This window comes from Teleopsis dalmanni, chromosome 1 (genome assembly GCF_002237135.1).
Source record: "Teleopsis dalmanni isolate 2A chromosome 1, ASM223713v2, whole genome shotgun sequence".
In the NCBI taxonomy this organism is placed as follows: Eukaryota; Metazoa; Arthropoda; class Insecta; order Diptera; family Diopsidae; genus Teleopsis; species Teleopsis dalmanni.
The window spans coordinates 663,962-683,454 of NC_051846.1; the positions used below are offsets into that span (position 1 = coordinate 663,962).

Genomic DNA, 19,493 nt, shown 5'->3' on the forward strand with positions numbered 1-19,493 from the left:
GTAAATATTATTTTTATAGTTCACTTCAAATAGAAGGCACAATTAAAAGTACAATTTACTAAACTTTCCAGTATTTGTGAACAGAGGCTGCGGGCACACAATGCAACGTGCCTAATCGAAGTCGGTGCACAACAACTACATGGAACCGTGAATAATAACTGGCACCCACTAAGTAATGTACTGGTTATAGTGGGCATCGTTCTTAATATATTTATTTTGATTAACGGAAATACTCCTCAGTAAAAATATTCAACTTTGGCAACCCTCTCATACGAAATAAGTACTATGACATGGATATATCCAACTAAAACCCTCAATACGAAACTTGTTTTTATTAATCTAGCGAAACCCTATAATTACTGTTAAGCTGAATGGTAGTACCATTCAGGAAATTCGAAGGACAAAAGAATACTGATATTAAATATCAAAATATTAAATTATGATATTTAATGCAGCCATGCAAGTAATCATGAGTGATAGACTTTCATTTTTAAGTGATACTTTTAAAATTATTAGAGAAAATATTTATCATGTTACTGCCATAAATACTAACATAAATACTTTAACCTGGAGAATTGATGAAGGCATTCATTACTGTCGTAAGAGGTGACTAAAATTCAGTAAAATCCAGTAAATCCAGTAAAATGCAGACACCATTCGATACTGTTTGGAGTAAAAATGATAGTAAGTAAGTTTCACTTACGGCATCCTACAGGAGGTGTAAACATGGTATCATTGTTTCTAAGCCACAGTTTTTGCTGTCCTGACCAATTGAGTTTCGGCGGCTGTGATTAAAATTCAAAATTATATGGAAAAAATGACGGTATTCATTTCTTCCATTCGATGTGGAATTGCATTCTCCAATCGGGTGCAGTTCCCTAAAGAACAGTAGAAAAGTGAGATGTGTCTTGCCAGCTGAAAGAATAAACTATTTCTAAACGTATGGCATCAATTGATACCCGAAGAACTTCTTGGAATTTGAATGGTGAATTTTATCATTATATTATACAGATTCGTATGTTAAGAGTACCGTTACGTTAAGCCTTTACAACATGTTATCACGTAACATATGGATAGGTACGACAATAAGGTCAGTACTTAAATTAGAATTAAAACTTTCCAACTTCCAACTGACAAAACTTACTCTATATATAATGATGAAGTAATTATAAGTATTAAAACAAGAGCTCTTTAAATATATTTAGACTTTTTTGAGTCGGGAACGACTAACGTGTCCAACTAAATGGCAAACTGCACGAGTTTTAACAAATACGAGTTTATTTATCGTATTGCCATTCAGTGGCTTCACTAGGTTGATCATGTCGTGGAAAGGTAAACAATGTTCTTAGGAAATAGGTGTTTTAAGCGGTAGGAATTGTGGAAGTAGTTATCGCATTTGATGCAGGAAAGAGAGTAGTGTTATGTTCGACTGAAATATAAAGACGGACTGCACGGGCTAACTAAGTAAGAAATTTAAATAAAAAACCGTATTTCAAATATTATTACAAGAAATTTTTAAAATATGTTATAGTTAAGTTTTTTGGATAATTTTATTAGACTTCAAATTAAGGACTCTATTCATATTGATCTATTTTTATAAATAATATTTTTATTTATTTTAACATAAAAACTACATTTGCAAATCACATTTTTCTGTTTAATATTTACAATATATAATTTTATACATATATACCCGAAATATGTATTATTACTTAACTAAATAATTTTGACTAAATTTAATTTTATTTGCACTCAACTTTTTATGTGAAACTAAGAGTTTCGAACTACACTGTACATTTAGAGCAAAGATCTTAAGTTGATTTTAAAATTAGAATTTTTTCAACATATTTAACACTAATAAATTCGTAATTATGTCAGATAAACTAAGTTATGCAAGCAATCGATTTATTGCTCCGAGCTAAAATAAGAATTTTGCATTAAATACAACTTGTCAATGGGATTAATTAGATTTGTGCTCAGATTTGCGATCATATCCTGTGCATTGCTATGTTGGTTGCCTGATGAACAGGTGGACTGTAATTCTAAGTTATTAAGCGAAAGCGAATCGCCATCATCGTCAAGTTGATCGAAATTGCTACCATCAAGTGACAAATCAGAACTGCAGAAGCTATCATTGGAGTTGGCAGGGTAATCTGTGGAAAAATATTTGAAGTGAAACAGTGAATCAATTGAAGTATGTGTCCTAACTTACCATCTGGTGAAAAAGGTAAATTTGGATTTAATGGTTGACTGGCAAATGTACTATCTAAGCCTAAATAACTACTTTCACTAGCCGAACCGGATTCTTGTTTTATACTCTTTTCATCCTTGTCATTATCCTTATCGTCGCCACTGCGGCCGCTGTTTGTGCCGTTGCCATTTTTGGCTTTACGTTGTATTTTTTTCATTTTAGCGCGCTGATTCTGGAACCATACTTGCACTACACGCACTGAGAGACCAGTATCTTTCGCTAGTGCCTCACGTACTTTGCGACACGGTTTCGGTGATTGATCAAATGATGCCTTAAATTGTTTGCGCTGTTGTGAGGTGAGTATTGTACGCGGTCTTTTGGGCCCGCGTCGACCATCACGTGGACGTAATAAGTCGTCTTCGTCAAGCGTTACAAAACCACAATGTTGTGCTGCTGCCAAATACATTTCCTTTTCCAGATCATGTCGAAAGCAGAATAACTGACCTTCTCGGAGTAGAAATTGTTCACCTTTTTGCAATGGTAATCGGCAAGCAAAGCACACAAAACAAGGTAAATGAAAAATTAAGCTGGGTACGGGTCGCATGACTAAATCCTGTGGCAAGATGGGATGACAACAGGCAGCACATTTAATGGCAAACAATCTAAAATATAATTAAAAATAATTATTTAATCTAAAATGGTTCAGGAATTTTGAAAAGTGTTAGTACCTTTCGTAATCCAATTTGCAGTATAACTTCGAATTTCGAACATAACAACTGTGATGTAATTGTATGCCACAATAACAACACGCCAGACATTGTTCATGCCAGTTCGATTCACCCACATTCATAATGTAGCGATCATGTATCTTTTGCCCACATCCTTCACACATTTCATAGTTCTTCTCGCATTTGATATGTCCAATAACATCTGAAAATAGAGAAGAATTATTGATTTACATTAAGTTCAATTTTAGTGAAATACAATTATAATTAGAGGATATTAGAGGACCCAACCAAGCAGACCTAGTACTGCATAAAAAAATATAAACTTAAATAAAGATTTCTAAAATCGCTTAACATGATATCTGTCTCCTCAATATGTCACTCTGCACTCCTATGTCCTAAATGACAAGCCTTCCGGAGTTTGCCGTGCTTTCCTTATACCACTCTATTTACTTCAATATAGGTAGTGTTCAGTTCTGTGATAATAGTACCTCAAAACTCCTTTCTCATACAGGGAACCAGCAATTCATTTAAAGAGAACTGTTCTCTTCAAAGCGGATAAGAGAACAGAGTGCATTTATTTAACCATTTAAGTCAAGAATACTAATAGGACTGTCTAATACAGAGTTCATAGTTTTCTTTATCATGATTATCTAATGGTTACAGGTTAACACCACGATGCTCTTAACATACCTTTCAATGTAATGCGCCGATAGGAGCCCTAATTGATATTCAAGGGAATTCTGCCAGTTAAAGTTATTTTAAAGAATATGTCGTCTTGTGTTTCCTGTTTGACAGAGCTGCTGTTTTTTGAGTCACTGTATCTGGTGCGAAAATACTACTCCACATCAAATGGAAGAAATGAATATAGTCATTGTACCCATATAACTTTGGATTTTAAACTTATCCACCGTAATACTTTCATTAAATCGGTCAACTTTAAATGGTCAGGAAAACCGAAACTGCAGACATATAAATTTGTGATATCAGATTTACTCCATCTTGCTGGTGAAACACTCTCAAAGCATTCCTCTCAGTGAAAAAATTCAGACATCAAGAGTAATTTCATTTTAAAATCTATTAACTGAACTGTAAGGGCCAAAGACGGGTTCTATAGGTTCGACAATCACTCCATGGTTGTTTTAAACAGATGCCTTAAAACATACAGAACAGAGAGGATATCATATGTGTGTGTGGAAAATATACTGTATAATAATTATGGTCACTAATGTATACTTTAAATAGGTCGATACAACATACGATTGTGAACTTTATCTACCTACCTATAAAATATCAAAATATAATAAATTTAAAGTTGATTGGCGTATTTAAATTTTGTGAAAACATAAGAGTGTATGCTTTGATAAATCATAAAAATTGGTTTAAAATTCCATAGAAACAATGTACTAAAAAATTATTATATTTTCTGTTAACAATTTTGAAATAGTGCAGAATACACAGCAGTAAACAAAAACTGGAACAAAAAATCTATTCCACAGTTTTGAATAAATGTAACAACAATATTGTGTTGAATGCCATAAATTTCGATTAGATTACAAACAGGATATATGCCCTCAAATGCTCGATTGTTTTACAATCAATTTGAATGTATATACGTATATACCCTGCGAATGTTATACGTTGTTCTGAGTATTTATATAAATCAATGTATGTATTCTAGTATTAAAATGCACTTGATTTTTTCACTTTTAGAGGAATTTCTCTTCTGTTAGAAAGCAATTTCTATATCGTGCTACATATTTAAATAATCCTGTTAGTTGCTTAGAAAGATTTATACCGCACGAGAGATTATAATAACTTAAGCAATGTTAACAACATAAATATATATATAATAACAGATTCACACTAACTAATTATCCAATTCGTTGTCTTAATTTGGCAGCACTGTTTTAGTCACATACGCCAAACAGAACTATAATCCAATCATTCACGTATTTGGTTAGAACTTGCCATTTTATAATATGGATCGCTTTACAGCCGTCGAGCATATAGAAATTACTACAAATAAGGTTGACGATTTGTGCATAGAATATTTATCAGTAATGGGGCCGTTTATTTGTTTAGCGGATAAATCAAAAAATGAAAATTGGGATTAGCTTAAAAAATACCCATCTATCTATGAAAACAGACTATACGGTGTATAATATTTGTCTGAACATGTGATAAACGCAAAGTTTTTTTAGTAGATGACATAAACCGAAACTCCCGACCACTGAAATTGAAGATATACATAGATGTGGATGATATGCTATATAACACGTCATGTTTTGGATCTGTTGCATCAGAAAAGTCTTTGAGTGCGTAACTTAGCGTTTTGTGGTACATATAGTCTACTTAAGCCAAGAGATTGACTGAGAACTATATGCTTTACAAAGAAAAGAGAACTACAGTAAGTAAGAAATTGTCACTACTAATTTTCTGTGTCGTTCTACAATGAAATACGAATTAACCACTAAGACCTCCTGATTTGATATGATTTGACAATGCCTGACATTTTTTGGTGACGTTACGCTAAAAATTGTTTTAGTGCGGAAAAAACTCAAGATTTCTTTGTATCGAAAATCATGAAGTTGTGAGAGACATATATAATTCTCTTTATGGGTGTAAAAACAGGTGTGGATTATAAAAAAATAATATTAAGATGTAAGATATATAAAATGAGAAGAACATAGTACTGAAGTAATAGATAAAATATTAAATTATAATAGATTTTTATGTTACTTATTATTAAAGACTAAATTTGAAGGAATTATTTTAGAAAATTTTATATATAATGTTTGGGTTAATTAGTGTTAAGTCAATAGATAAAGTTAGAAAAACTGAATGTAAAGCTATTCTCGTAGGGTTCAACTTTTTATGTAAATGTTTAGATTCATTTTTATTATAATTTATTTTTTGTCTAAATAGTTTTGTACATATGTTAAATTTTTTTTTTAATTTTTTGAAGTACTTTTTTTTCATACTTGAAACAATTTTTGACGCATTTTCCTCTTTGCTTTGTTATCGATGCACATTTTTTGCGCTTCAAATAGGATTTCTGCGCTCCACTCATGTTATCTGCGCTTGATTTATTTTTTCAACGTTTGAATAATTTACATACAAACACTCAAAAATACCAACAACAGTTTGAAGTTATTCGTGCGCTACAACATTAATAGGCATGTTTAGTTTTATAATTTCATTACAGTAATAATAAAAATTATTATTTCTAATTATATTAGAACGAGTTTTAGTAATCATAATATAATATAATAATATAATATAATCTGGCGTTTGAAATAATTACTTAAAAAATAAATAATCATTTGTACAAAATTATTCTTAAATAAAATCATGTTTGAATTATAACATTACAATTTAAAATAAATAATAATAAATACATAAATAAATAATAAATAAATAATAAATAAATAATAATGTAAGGTTCATTATGCGTAACAACAATGAAAAAATAAAAACAAAAAAAAATCAAAATTTGTAGCGAATAACTGACATAAAAAAATTTATATCGGTCAATTTTTTAAGCATATAACAGCAGATGATGCAAAATGGATTACATATGTGATGTTATAAAAAATGAACATGATCATTAATATATGAAGCTATATGCCGAATTAGAAATTAATGACAAGGCTATGCTAAATAAGTGACTACTTATAATAGTTTATTAGTTAAAATAGCTTTATAATTACTACAAATATATACCATAATCATTGATGCATATGAAATCACGCAAAAAAAGTGCGCATTCCTTAAAATTCTTACTGCTGAAACTGTGGATACCTGTAGAAAAAAGAAATAATTGAACATTTTCGCTAAGAATACCTCGCTTACCATACTGTTTATCGGAGAAGTCGAAACACTAATAAATTTATAAAAATTCGATGAGATGGATTTAGTCTGTATATGTTAGGGTTTCTTGCGCGGAATGTTGGTGCAAAACGGCGAAAAATCTAATTGAGGGCAATGAATGGTTATCACTGCAACACATAAAGGATAATTAATGTTTTTAATTAATTGGATTTCCTCAATTTTTAGACTACTTGTTTTAAGCAATCGGTACAATACCTTTCAGACTACACCTTTCAACATTAATTTAATAACATAGTTGCCACATAACATAACTGGTTTTTTATTAAAAAAATAAATACCTTATTGTATGGAAGTGCTTACTTCTGGACAAAATTTTGTTGGATTCATTTAATCACCCACAGGTCTAGGCTCAAACACATGGATTGACACCAACTTTATATATTTAATAGGAATATATGAATTTAAATATATATATATATTAAAATAGCGTGGTTTGAGTAATCGTTCGGACAGAACATCTAAAAAATCTAACCATATCTTTGCCATCAAGTAAACATTTGTTGAATTCTTTCCATGCACTTTAAGAAAAGATGCGAAGACTCAACGATATGTACGCACGATGTAATTTGTCGCGTTCAATAAAAATAATAGTCTACTAGTAGATTTGCTAACGGATCACAGTTGATTACGAAACCATGCTAGAATATTTGAATCCTATGTTTAACCACTCCTCTAATAGTTGTGGAGTGAACGGTAATAGTGCCTCATTTTACTATTTTAGAACTTCAGTATCTAGCTTAAAAGAACATTTCAAGCTTTACCAAAGGTTTAAGGTAGTTTTTAAATCTCCTTTACGGTACCACAATGGACCAGTAGGCCTAAGTGGATTCATAGGATCGCTGTTATGACCTAAAGTAACCTTAAGTGTTGGGTTCATAGTTGGCTTAAGGAGTCGGATATTTCGATCAAGTCTCGTTGACGGCCGTCGACAATTTTAATATAGCTTTCTTTGCATAATCTATAGTGGATAATTGCAGTCACTAATGTCAATACATGACAAAAACATTTTTCAAAGCATACTTTTTAGCGATCAAACTTTTACCTATCTTTTGTATCTATGTATATTAAGGTCCTTCTATATATGCATACATAACTTTCCTGCATAGACGTACATATAAGCATATACAAATACAGACATATGTTAATATATCTACAAAAACGATGAGTATGTGTATGATTCGTTGAAGTGCTGTCACACATAAATCATAACCAGTCTCAGTCAACCATATTTTTTCTTTGGCATCAAAATCAGCCACTCGATTTTGCATTGTTTTTGTTTTTGTTTTCATTTTTGTTATTTTTATTGTTGTTTTTCTTCGGCTGCTGTACATTTAAAAGAGGCGGCACTAAACTTCGTGGTTAGAGGTTAAGTGTTGGGTTTGAAAAGTTTTATTTTTTTTTTTTTTTGCAAGGATAATTCAGAGAAATAGTTCCAGTGTTGCGGTTTCATGCATCGCTTTAACTTTCAATTTTATGCACAATTTTTAGGTTTAGAAAATAAGTTTTAAAAAGTGGTATATCTTATAATTCAAGTTGATAAAAAAATGAAACATATTTTTATAGAAAAATTATTTGCAAGGCGATTTTAATACTTTTAAATGATTAATTTTGTAAAAAAAAAAGAATTCTTTACTTCAGTAAACTTTGAAATTTATTTTTATATTATTTTTATATAGTCATTTTTATCCTAAGGACATAATAAGCGTTGATAGTACTTCTGCTCTTTCAGTGTGTAGGTGTGGAAATGGATTACTGTGTATTCTTTGCAGTTATTTCTGTTTATACTTCCGGTTTCCACTTTTTATATATTTTAAAATTTTTTTAAATTTTTTCAAAATAATTTTTCAACATTTTTATTAGCTTTTTATTTCCCTTCAGGATATTGGCAAACTGAAATCGATTGATTTTGCATGTGTAAGAAAAAATACTTCTACAGTTTCAATATTTGCGAATATGCACAGATTATATATATAAAATATTCTTTAAAAGAACAGACAATCGCATCTACTAATAATTTCACAGTAATAATATTTGCAAATTTACAAAAATATCAATAAAATGAAGATAAATGGAAATTTCTTATAATAAAGGATTTTCTTTCTCAGAATTATTTATAATAAATGTAAATGTAAATGTGTGGTAGAATAAGGACTGAATAAGGACTCTCTCTATCTAATACCTCTTAAATATTAAGCTACCGTATTAAGTTATCGAAAAAATTTTAATGAAGTATTTGACATATTAGAAAATTATTGAATAATATATATTATAGAGAGTCACAATAACAAAATTTTATTATATTTAATTAATTGAGTTTTTGGTTGACCATATAGCTGTTTTATATCGTCAGTGTTTAAGACTGATTCTGAGCTTCAAACTTGACAGAGTAAAGGTTCAACCCATGGTACTTGCAATCTCACAATAATTATTTTATTCATAAATAAATTATTCACAAGAAATATTTTCAAAAAAACCACCAATGATGGGTATTTGGTGATACTAGAAACAGCTGTATGGTCAACCAAAAATTGATTTGATTAAACATAATAAAATTTTTGTTGTTATAATTTAATTCTGTACAAAAACCTCTCTATCAAAAAATAGTTTCTATTAAGAAAAAAGTTATTTTCGTCATAAGTGACTTTAAAGAGAATTTAATTAATATTATAACCCAATAATATAAGCAAATTCTCTAACGATTTTATCTACAACTAATATTTTGGTGTCACTTCAAGAGATTTAATTTAGTGAATTTATTAAAGGAGTACTAGAAGCTATTGTAAATGCTAATAGAGGAGATTATAAGTAGTAATATGTCAGTTTATATTGATAACCTTTAAATAATAAAAAAATAAAGTTTATTAAATGTTTACCATTGCAATAAAAAGGGAAATGCAGTTTCAGATTGTCAATAGATGTCACTTCTGGGTAAGTAGGCCACTGAGAAATAAAGTCGCGTTTCGACAAACACAAAAATCACGTTCTTCAAGTCTCTTATTATGCCTGTCCTGCTTACATTGTGCACAACTCACACAATTACTAATAGTAATGAGAAGACGTTCAGAGCATTTGAGGAAAAAATTCTTCGGAAAATTAATGGTTCCTTATGCTTTGACAATAAGTATCGAATTAGATGGAACAATGAGCTGTACGAACTATATCTCGACACTGAGTTGAGCATATAAAAATTTAACAGGCTTAGTCAAGTCGGGGGAGTGAAAGAAAAATTTTCAGTTAGAGAGGTGTTTGATACCCGCTGTTGAAAAAGGCGATAGAGGACGTACGCATCTTCGGTTGAAGGGCCAAGTGATAAACGATACGAGTACACTCGGTACTGCTAACTCTCAACAGCAAGCCACTAATCAAGTTGGCTAGTGAAGGTTACTGGATGCGCACAAGGATAACTCAAGTCGTTTCTAATCAATTGAATTTGTAGATTATTAAAGTTTATTAAAATATTTTTCCAAAATGTGTTTTTTCATATATTAAAAGAAACTTTAAACTTCACACTAGAATATTTGTTCGATATAGCTAAATAAATTATTAGTAAAGAACAAACCAATTGGATGAGCTACATAAGCTTTAAAAACAAACTAATCAAGGACGACATCAATCTTCTTGCAGAAATCTTTAAGTAAATATTTGTTACACATGTCAACAATATTTTTTATTTGAGAGGGTTCGAAAAGTAGTGAGCTACAACAACAAAAATTGTTTTCTTTTTATATTATTTTAATTAATTGAGTTTTTGGCTGACCACACGACTGTTTCGAGTATTACCAAATACCCATCATCAGTTAGGTTAGGCTAGCTTGGAGTAGCAGCCTTGTGTGCCAAGAAAGGACACTTGAGTTCTAATAATGGCCCGTTGTGGTAGCACAGGACCCATCATCAGTGGTCTTGAAATATTTTCATTGTAGAAATAAAATCAATAAATCGATTTAGGTCAACAAATCATTTACTTGTTGTTCAAGGACTTAGAATAATTAAGCGTTTACATTATACACCAACAAAAAACTGTGTTAATAATGATACACTTTCTTCCGAGATTAACAATCAGACCTCTTAACAACAAATAATTTTTTTAATAATTATTTCAAGTCAATAATTCTTGCTAGGGGTCTTTCTCGAATATGTGAACTTAAAAGAAATTGATACATTAACATTTTTTGTTGGTAATTTTTCCTTTATTATTATATATTATTAATTATGATAGATATGATAAAATTTTTATACTTTACTTTACTTTGATATTGTATTTATGATATTTCAAAGTTTGACGTGATGATTATTTGACCTTTGATATTTGCAGTACCGAAATTATTTTTACGCAATATAAACAACAATTTCTTCTCTTCCAAATTAGTTACTTTCAAAAACATCAAAATGTCAAAAATTTTGTTAAATACAAGTCAAAAATATTAGACAACTTATCATAATTATCAACGGAATGCGTATGTAGTCTATTAAAATAAATAGTGTTGAGCTTATCGAAGATTTTTTTTTTGGTTCGTCGGTTCATCAGTGCATTGATAACATTATCAGTGCGATTATAAACAAATAAAACAACAATAAAGACAGTGAAATTGTTATAAATTATTGACATAATGACAGACAAGCACTTGAATTATGATAAATTGTGTTCCTGCAAATATTGACAGCGCAAAAACCTTTGCATACAAAATACAATACAAAATCCATACAAACGCCACATATCGAGTACAGAGTATAGATAGTTGGTGGGTGTTCGAGTTTGGGTGCTTCGAGCAAAGGCCGTAAGTGGTAGCTAAACAAATAGAAAACTCTAAATACTATGACAATAAAAAAATAAATAATATCGCTTTTTTATTAGCTTTATAATATGCAATTCAAGCGCAATTTATGATACAAAGAAGTATGGAACCGAAAAATGGTGTTAACGTGAAATTCCACAGCCATAAAGTTTTTATTGAGATACAATTTAAAGCAACAGTGAAAGAGCGCAATAAAACTAAATATAATTTCACACAAAGGGGTTTTTTGCAATAATTAATAAATAAATTATGCAGAACTCAAATTTTCTTGAATACGAATACAACTAATAAAATTTCAACACACATTCTTTGCATGTTTAAGCGTTAAACTTTGTTATTCGACTTGGTATACTTATAGATAAATTTATAGGCGCTGACAGTGATATACAGCATTCGCACATATATGTATACTAAAGTCTTCCCTATCCGTTTCTTCTAAGAGTTTCCATTAAAAGCAATTTTCACGGCAGTATTTCGACTCAAAAAACTAAAATCCTGTCAAAGTTCATGCCATTATGTCAAAACTAGGATTCATCCATTGAAACACCGAACCCGTTGAAGTTTTTATAAATATTCATACATTTGATTTAAGTAAGTCTAATTGAGATAAACACGAAGTCAGTTTGTTTACATTAATGAAATACTCATATAATAAATGAATATTCATATAATAAATGAATATTTCATTAAATATCCTCAACCATTCATACAACCATCAATCTCAATCTCAACAATCTAAAGCTTGTTAGGTGTGGCATTGCCAAAGTAGATTTTGGATATGGCAACTTTTCTTCACTTGTTCAGTCACTAAAGGCAAAAGGGATGACATATGATGATAAATTGGATTTAATGTTTCTTTCCTTTTGATAAGATGTTCGATCTTATGATGGAAACACTATACTCTATATACTGGTTTATGTTATAGTGTTCCGCAATTCTTCAGTTCGATGTATTAGAGCAAATCAGCACTTCTAGGTGTAATTTTTTAAATAATTGAGTACCAATAGTGATCGTTATTAAGTATCGTCTAAAGCTTGCCTAGAAGTGGATATTATATTTAGTAAGAATATATCCATACCTTAAAACACCTTAAAAATTCTGGACTTATTGTGCACATCATGCAAACAGTTGTTGATTTCTTTTTGTGCTAAACTTTTTAATAAAAGATAGAATGTCTCAACGATATGAACGCATCAGTATGCAAGTTGCCCACTTTCTGTTAAGTAGAAATACTGTCATTATGATGCCTCTTAAAGATATGTTTTGTGATTGAATGTTAAAACGCACTTTTAATCATTCCCGTAGTAGTTGGGGAGACGACGATGAAAGTGCCTTATATATGCTCTGTTTTTGCTTAGCGCAAAAACCTTTTTTGACGAACTCCATGACGGTCTAATAAAAAACATTTCGGGTCAAGGATTTCAAATAGTTTTTAAACCTCTGAGTTTTTCTTTATACAGTAACACAAGAGACGAACAAGCGTAAGTGGATTATTTGTATCGCCGGCATAACCTATCCTAACTTAGAATTCAGGTACGAGTATTTGCTATCAATGATAGTGTATATGGTAAAAATTATATCGATCGGTTGAGATCGTTTGGCTAGTTATCTTACAAGCTGGCACTTCAAATTTATCATATTTTATGTCAAGGAACCACACTAAAGTCTCCTCCAACCTTAATAGCTAACGAAATAGAATCAGGAACTAAACATTTTAAGCACTTCTTATTTATTAACTAAAATTATATTATTTTCTAGATGGATAGAATTATAATGTCGCCAAAAGTAATGCAGATGGTTTTGACAGTTCTGTTTTAAAGTAAAGGCAATTTGGTTTCCTGTATTAAAATCTACTTATAATATACTTCTAAATTTTTAAGACTTTTATATCTTTGGAGATCATTTAGTCTTTACTGAAATACACTCATTTTCACACATAATTTCTTAATCATTTCAAGAGATCATTATTCTTAAGATTAATAATCTCATTCTCACACATAATTTGCTTTTTTTTTGAGAAAAGAAGAGTATTTCTCATAAGTAGAAAAAAATTGGTGAAGTAGATGGGCAGTTCATCAGCTACATATATGCAGTAGCTGATTTTGGCAAAAATACCAACAAAAATCACAATGGACATTATATGATTTAAAAGGAAACTGATTTCAATTTTCAATTCAAGACCTTAATACTTTCTTTCTAATTTTTACAACATTTCTTCAGATTTAAGTAATAATAATTTTTCCAAACACTTATGAACTATTTCATAACCACACAAGTTGCTTAATACTGCCGCGGCCACAACTTTCTTATGGATTTATCTATTGACAGATCTGCATACTATCTGCGTATGTAACGATAAAAGGGTAAAGGAAACTATTTGCCAGCGGAATTAAGCGTCGTCACCCAAAACACTGAAGTATTTACGAAATGCAAATATGTCGTATGAGTAACAGAATTCGAACCCACATCAGCATTCAGAATCCATACTAAAGAGCCAAGCAAAGGAAGCACAAGTAAAGTCGATAACCAACAAACAATACAGGAACGTAACTACGAATGCAAGGATTCAAGGTACGAGTGCGCTTCAAGCAATTGCAGAAAATCATATGCAATTTTGAGAGATTTTTGGTTATTGGCTTGAATACTTGAAGCGTACTTGAGGCTTACATATTCCAAACGGAAATTTTAGCTAAATTCTGGTAAGTATATTTCGTCAGTACACACACAATTCTCAATTATTAAATACTCAAACATATTTATATTTTAACACATATTTGCAATAATGCAACGTCGGTGCTAAAATTTTGTTGGACGTCCTTTCGTATCTGATGTCGCTTTGTGAAACGACAAGTATTTTACTGGTGTTTTTGGCTTTCAAAGTATCTTCCAATATGTATATCCTCTTTGTGCCAATATGTTTGTGGATAACAACAACACGTACCTGCATTGTTAGCAAATTTTTAAGCCGGAATATTTTCGAACACTCTTAACAAATGCACTATTCGTGACTAAAGGACAATGTCGTATGCGTAGACGAATAAATGCTTCGTAAGCGTTAATATCCCTTGTGGATGGATCTCAGCGCTAAAATCCCTTGTGGAAGATTCTTACAATGTTTTACAAGTTTGTGTGCCTTTTTTCAGGTTCATTTCCGAAATACTTTGGTGGTCAACTTGCATTGCGAGTTGAACGCATTTGCATGACATTTTGTATGTGATATCCTGTGATATCCTGTGGTGTACTCTGGTATCCTATAAACCAGCTGCTCATTTAAACTGGTGTGGATGAAATTGCGTATGTAGCAAGTACCTATCATAATTTGGTTATCATTTGTTTGTTAATTGTTGAAATATTTTTTGGCTTTTGTTGCATATTTCATAATTCCAATTGTCCTTTTGTTCAGGACATGGAAAATGCATTTCTCTTTGTTGAAGTGTTGCCTATGCACTTGTTAGGCTTTCAGTGGCTTTTATGTGTGTTTTTGTTGGATGTATAATTTATTACTGAATGCACTCATTTTTCAATGATTTGGTCGGATTATGTCCAACGTTTGTGGCAGACACTCAATAATAGCTTCAATTAATTGTTTTCATTGCTGCAGTTGTGGTGCAGTTCAATTGAAATTAATTGTTAACAAGAAAGTAATTAGAGGTGAAAGCTTCTGCAAACAGTTTGAATTGCAAATATTTCTCACAAGTATCTCACATATTTCATATTCTCAGAAATCAATAAATTTCTGATTCTGCATAAATATTTATTTAAAATATGTGTAAAATATTTTAAATATTTTTGCAAAACAAACATTCCAACATTTTCTATTGTATTAAAGTTTGAATGCCAAGTAAACTTTCAAGAAAATTCGTTAAATTTAATTATTTTAAAATATTGTTTTTAGAGACAATATAATATGTTAAAAAAATATAATTATAAGCGATATAATTAATAACTACTGTCTATCTCACTATCTAATCTCAGAGTAATCACTAACCGCACGGGGCGGTACGCAGATCTTAGATCAATCATTGAATAATCACAAAGATTACCAGGAATACTCAAATTAGTCAATGAGATGGGCGGGACTCTGCAGAATCCCCAGCTATCATAGAGTAAAAGGGTCCAGATGCACTAACTCGGATAAGGCTTAACATAAATAAATAAAAATATCATATTACTCTATAATAATTTAAAACCTTTGTTCTGACAATAATTTTACTTATTTTGCAGAATTTAGTAGAGGATTTCGTAAACCGGAAAAAACCGATATATTTGCTGAAATAAAAACCGGAACCGAAACGGTTTGTCTTGAACCAGAATGGAAACCGGAACGGAAAAAATTCGGGTTAGATGCCTTGCAATCAACTGAGGAAGACCGTTTCTTCTCTGATGTAGTAGAGATAACGAAAGTGGATGTATCGCATTTCCTAAACTTCATTTAGAACAGGACTCTCCAGACCAAATAAGAACTTGAGCCAATTTAAATCATTGAATTGGTTTATGGATCGTAGAAATAAATATATACCGTTCAAAATTTTGACAGAGAAAAATAATAATACGGTAATAATATTAAATTGAATTTTAAATACTACAATAATATTAAATTTAGTTTTAGTAATTTATCATTAATTTATTTTAATTTAATTATTTAAAACATTTTAATTCATTTATTTGGGATACCATCAAAATAAAATAATCTAGTCACCAAAATATAACAAAAAAAAATTGCCTAGATTAGAAACGTCGCGGTCCGTATAAGGATTAACCGCGGGGCACGCTTTCGACAGCCGTAATATAGAAGACCAAATATTATCCTTTAATAAAGATAACGAAAATAGCTATTCTAAAAATATCACACCTGGTATGATATTTTTCATTTTCGTACATGAAAGCCAATTTATTTAGGGGGTTCTTTGATATAATATTTTTTATAAAACAATATAAATATTTAATATAATTCAAACTATAATTTAAAAATCGCGTTACAAAAACACATCTTTTTAAATGAGTTTTTGATAAAAAAAAAACATTGACTATATTCAGTGCAGTCCTGATTTGATCCCACATTTTCTGAGCCTTTTATCTGATTCCGAAACTAAAATTAACAGTTCTGAAAAGACGTAATTAGTCAATTGCAGACATAAAATAACTATCATAAAAGAGTGTAAGGTCATACCATAATCAGCCCACAACAAAATTAATGAAGGATTGGATTAAATGCTTACATTGCACTTCAGATTCACACAATATTTTTAGATAAGTGGTTAATTTTTTGTATATTTTATTTTATAATTCTAGACACTTTGTATACTAAATATATGAAAATACAAAAGAATGGTCCAAATGCCTGAGAACGAATATGAAGTAATACTTTGTCGCTATCAGGACTTTAATACTAAATACATACTATTTTAAAATTTTAATGATGTGTTTAATTTATTTTTTATTTTAAACTGGCATATGTTATATGTTATTAAACTTTCTTCGACTTTCTTTCTTTCAATAGGTGGAAACCATCGAGCCCCAGTCTTAGAATTAAATCACACTAAAACCATATTTTAACAATAAGTTAGGTATACCTCAGTTTGAGGACTGAGATCTTTTCAACTCATTATTAAGAGGTGATTTCAATGGTTTCAAGTCTCACACTATGGCTTTCGATCTTTTTCTGAAAGTTGTGTGTTAATTAAACAATTACCTAATTAACTCGTTCAAAAAAATAATATAATTTGATCATTAAAACGGCAAATTAGAAAAGAAGAAGAATAAATGGATAATAAATATTATTATTTATTTCTATTGGAGCCAGTGCATTAAGCACTTTTACTCTTTCTTAACTCGATGTATTTTAAAAACCCCTCTTTACGCCTTGTAGGGATTATTGTGTATCACTTCATCAGTCTAAGCAATAATTGACCTCAAATCTGCATATATGTTACTAAAAATTTATTTATCAAATATTTAATCATAATTTATAAAATAAAATAGCAATAAATATGAAAAAAATAAGTGAATTTTTAATTAAATTAGTTAAAATTTAAAAAAAAACAATGAATAGAAAAAAAATTAGAAAAAAATTAGAAAAAAAAAACAATGAATAGAAAAAAAATAGAAACATTTTTTTTTGCACTTAGTTAATGAAAAAAAATAAATATATAAAATATAAATAAAAATTAATTTTAAAATTAATTATTTATAATTAAAAGAAAACAATAAATATATAAAATACATATGTTGGAAAAAATATTTTTCAAAAAAAAATATATTAATATATTAATATATTTTAATATATATATTTTAATATATATATATTAATATATTAATATATTTTAATTAATATATTTTAATATATATATACAAAATAAATATTCGAAAAAATTTATTTTATTGTTAATAAATATTATAATATAGTATTAAATAAAGTCCTTAAAGTTACGAGCTCTTGATTTACTTAAACGTTTCTGCAGCCAAGCAATTAACCGCAGAGAAGTTCATTAAACTTTAAATCAAAGACTAACAAATGAAATATTTCAACTGCTTAAGGAGCTTAATTAACCTTGACACATGTTGATGCCGTCAACCATTAAGGACGACGAAAATAAATGAAATCGCACGCAACAACCTTAAACGATACTTAAACCGAAAATCGGTGAGTCTTAAAATGTCGGTGAGTCTAAAAATACTATTATTGCACCCACATGCCGAAAATAGTTTTTAATGAAAAGAGAGCAAGTAGCAGCGAAGTACGTAAAAATAAAACACTAATAAAAATTAAAAAGAAGAAAAAAGAAAATAAAAACATGGAGCATAAGTAAGGCAAAGTAAGAACCTAACACATAACACGCAAAAGTCCAAAATTATTTGCAACATTCAGACCAATATGCCATAGACATAGCGCCAAACAGCCACACAGCAAGACAGGCTACCAATGAGTGTACCCACAGAAATAATACACACACATACACACTCGTACATATACGCACACACACAAACACATATACACTTAAGTAGAATAGTAGCCAAAAGGATGGCAGGCGAAAATTCTTGCGAACATACCTGTGCGTCCACTGCAATCGGCAGACAATTTGGACGATGATGACGTTGATAAAGCTGATAATGATGTTGTTGGGGCTATTTGTGGTGCCGCTGCTGCTACTGCTACTGCTGCCGCTGTTGTTGGTGCTGTTGATAAGGCGGTTATAGTAGAGTTGGCGGCATTAGGAAGTTGGCCATTTGCTGTTGTATTGGCACATACGGAATTATGGTTGGGCGTGCAGGAGTGCGTTGGTGGTGATGTTGTTATTGTTGTTGTTGGTGTTGATGATGTTAAATTTGCGGAAATGATTTGCGCTGTTAATGAAGCTGTTGTGGATGCGGAAACGGAAGTGAGTAAATTCTTATTGTTGTTATTATTATTAGTATTTGTTATGTTATTATTATTATTGCTAGATAAACAAGTTGCATTGGTTGGTGTTGTTTCAATTGCAGTCGTTCCATTCATTTGTTGTTGTTGCGTGTAATTAATTGCATTGTTGTTGTGATTAGTGTTAATATTATTATTGCCTAAACTGGGTGTATTGGCAGTTGTATTTGGATTATCCAAAAAACGTGCACCGCCATGATTTTGTTGATGTGGATAAAAACCAACGCCATGATTCAAATTTGTGGGCATTGGATAGAATTCCAACATTTTAAAAATAAAATTCCTTTATTTAAAACCAAATTTTTAGTTTATAACTTAATTGTTCTTTTTAATGAATATTTCAAAATATTTTTAGTTTATATTTTAAATATTATTTTTATAAATTAATATTTTATTAATTAATATTTTATTTATCAATAGATAGTTTTATTTTCCTAATTGACTGTATTATTTTTTTTTTAAATAACTAGTTT

The 19,493-nt window shown here is 30.1% G+C and overlaps 1 protein-coding gene across 1 annotated transcript; it reads right to left on the reverse strand.

Moving 5' to 3' along the window:
• Positions 1–1,878: 1,878 nt before the first annotated feature.
• On the reverse strand, positions 1,879–19,287 carry LOC119665653 (LIM homeobox transcription factor 1-beta). The gene is made up of 4 exons (XM_038074902.1): positions 18,654–19,287; positions 2,920–3,121; positions 2,213–2,853; positions 1,879–2,153 (listed from the first exon to the last, which is right to left on the reverse strand). Exons 1-4 carry the CDS (start codon positions 19,285–19,287, stop codon positions 1,906–1,908), a joined length of 1,725 nt encoding a protein of 574 aa, XP_037930830.1. The 3' UTR covers positions 1,879–1,905.
• Between the last annotated feature and the right edge of the window lie 206 nt (positions 19,288–19,493).

Coding starts and splice junctions, on each gene's coding strand:
- LOC119665653 (XM_038074902.1), bottom strand. CDS start 19,287: ATGTTGGAATTCTATCCAATGCCCACAAATTTGAATCATGGCGTTGGT. Junction 3,122..18,653: donor CGATTGCAGTGGACGCACAG/GTATGTTCGCAA, acceptor CTCTATTTTCAG/ATGTTATTGGACATATCAAA. Junction 2,154..2,212: donor TTTACCTTTTTCACCAGATG/GTAAGTTAGGAC, acceptor ATTTTTCCACAG/ATTACCCTGCCAACTCCAAT.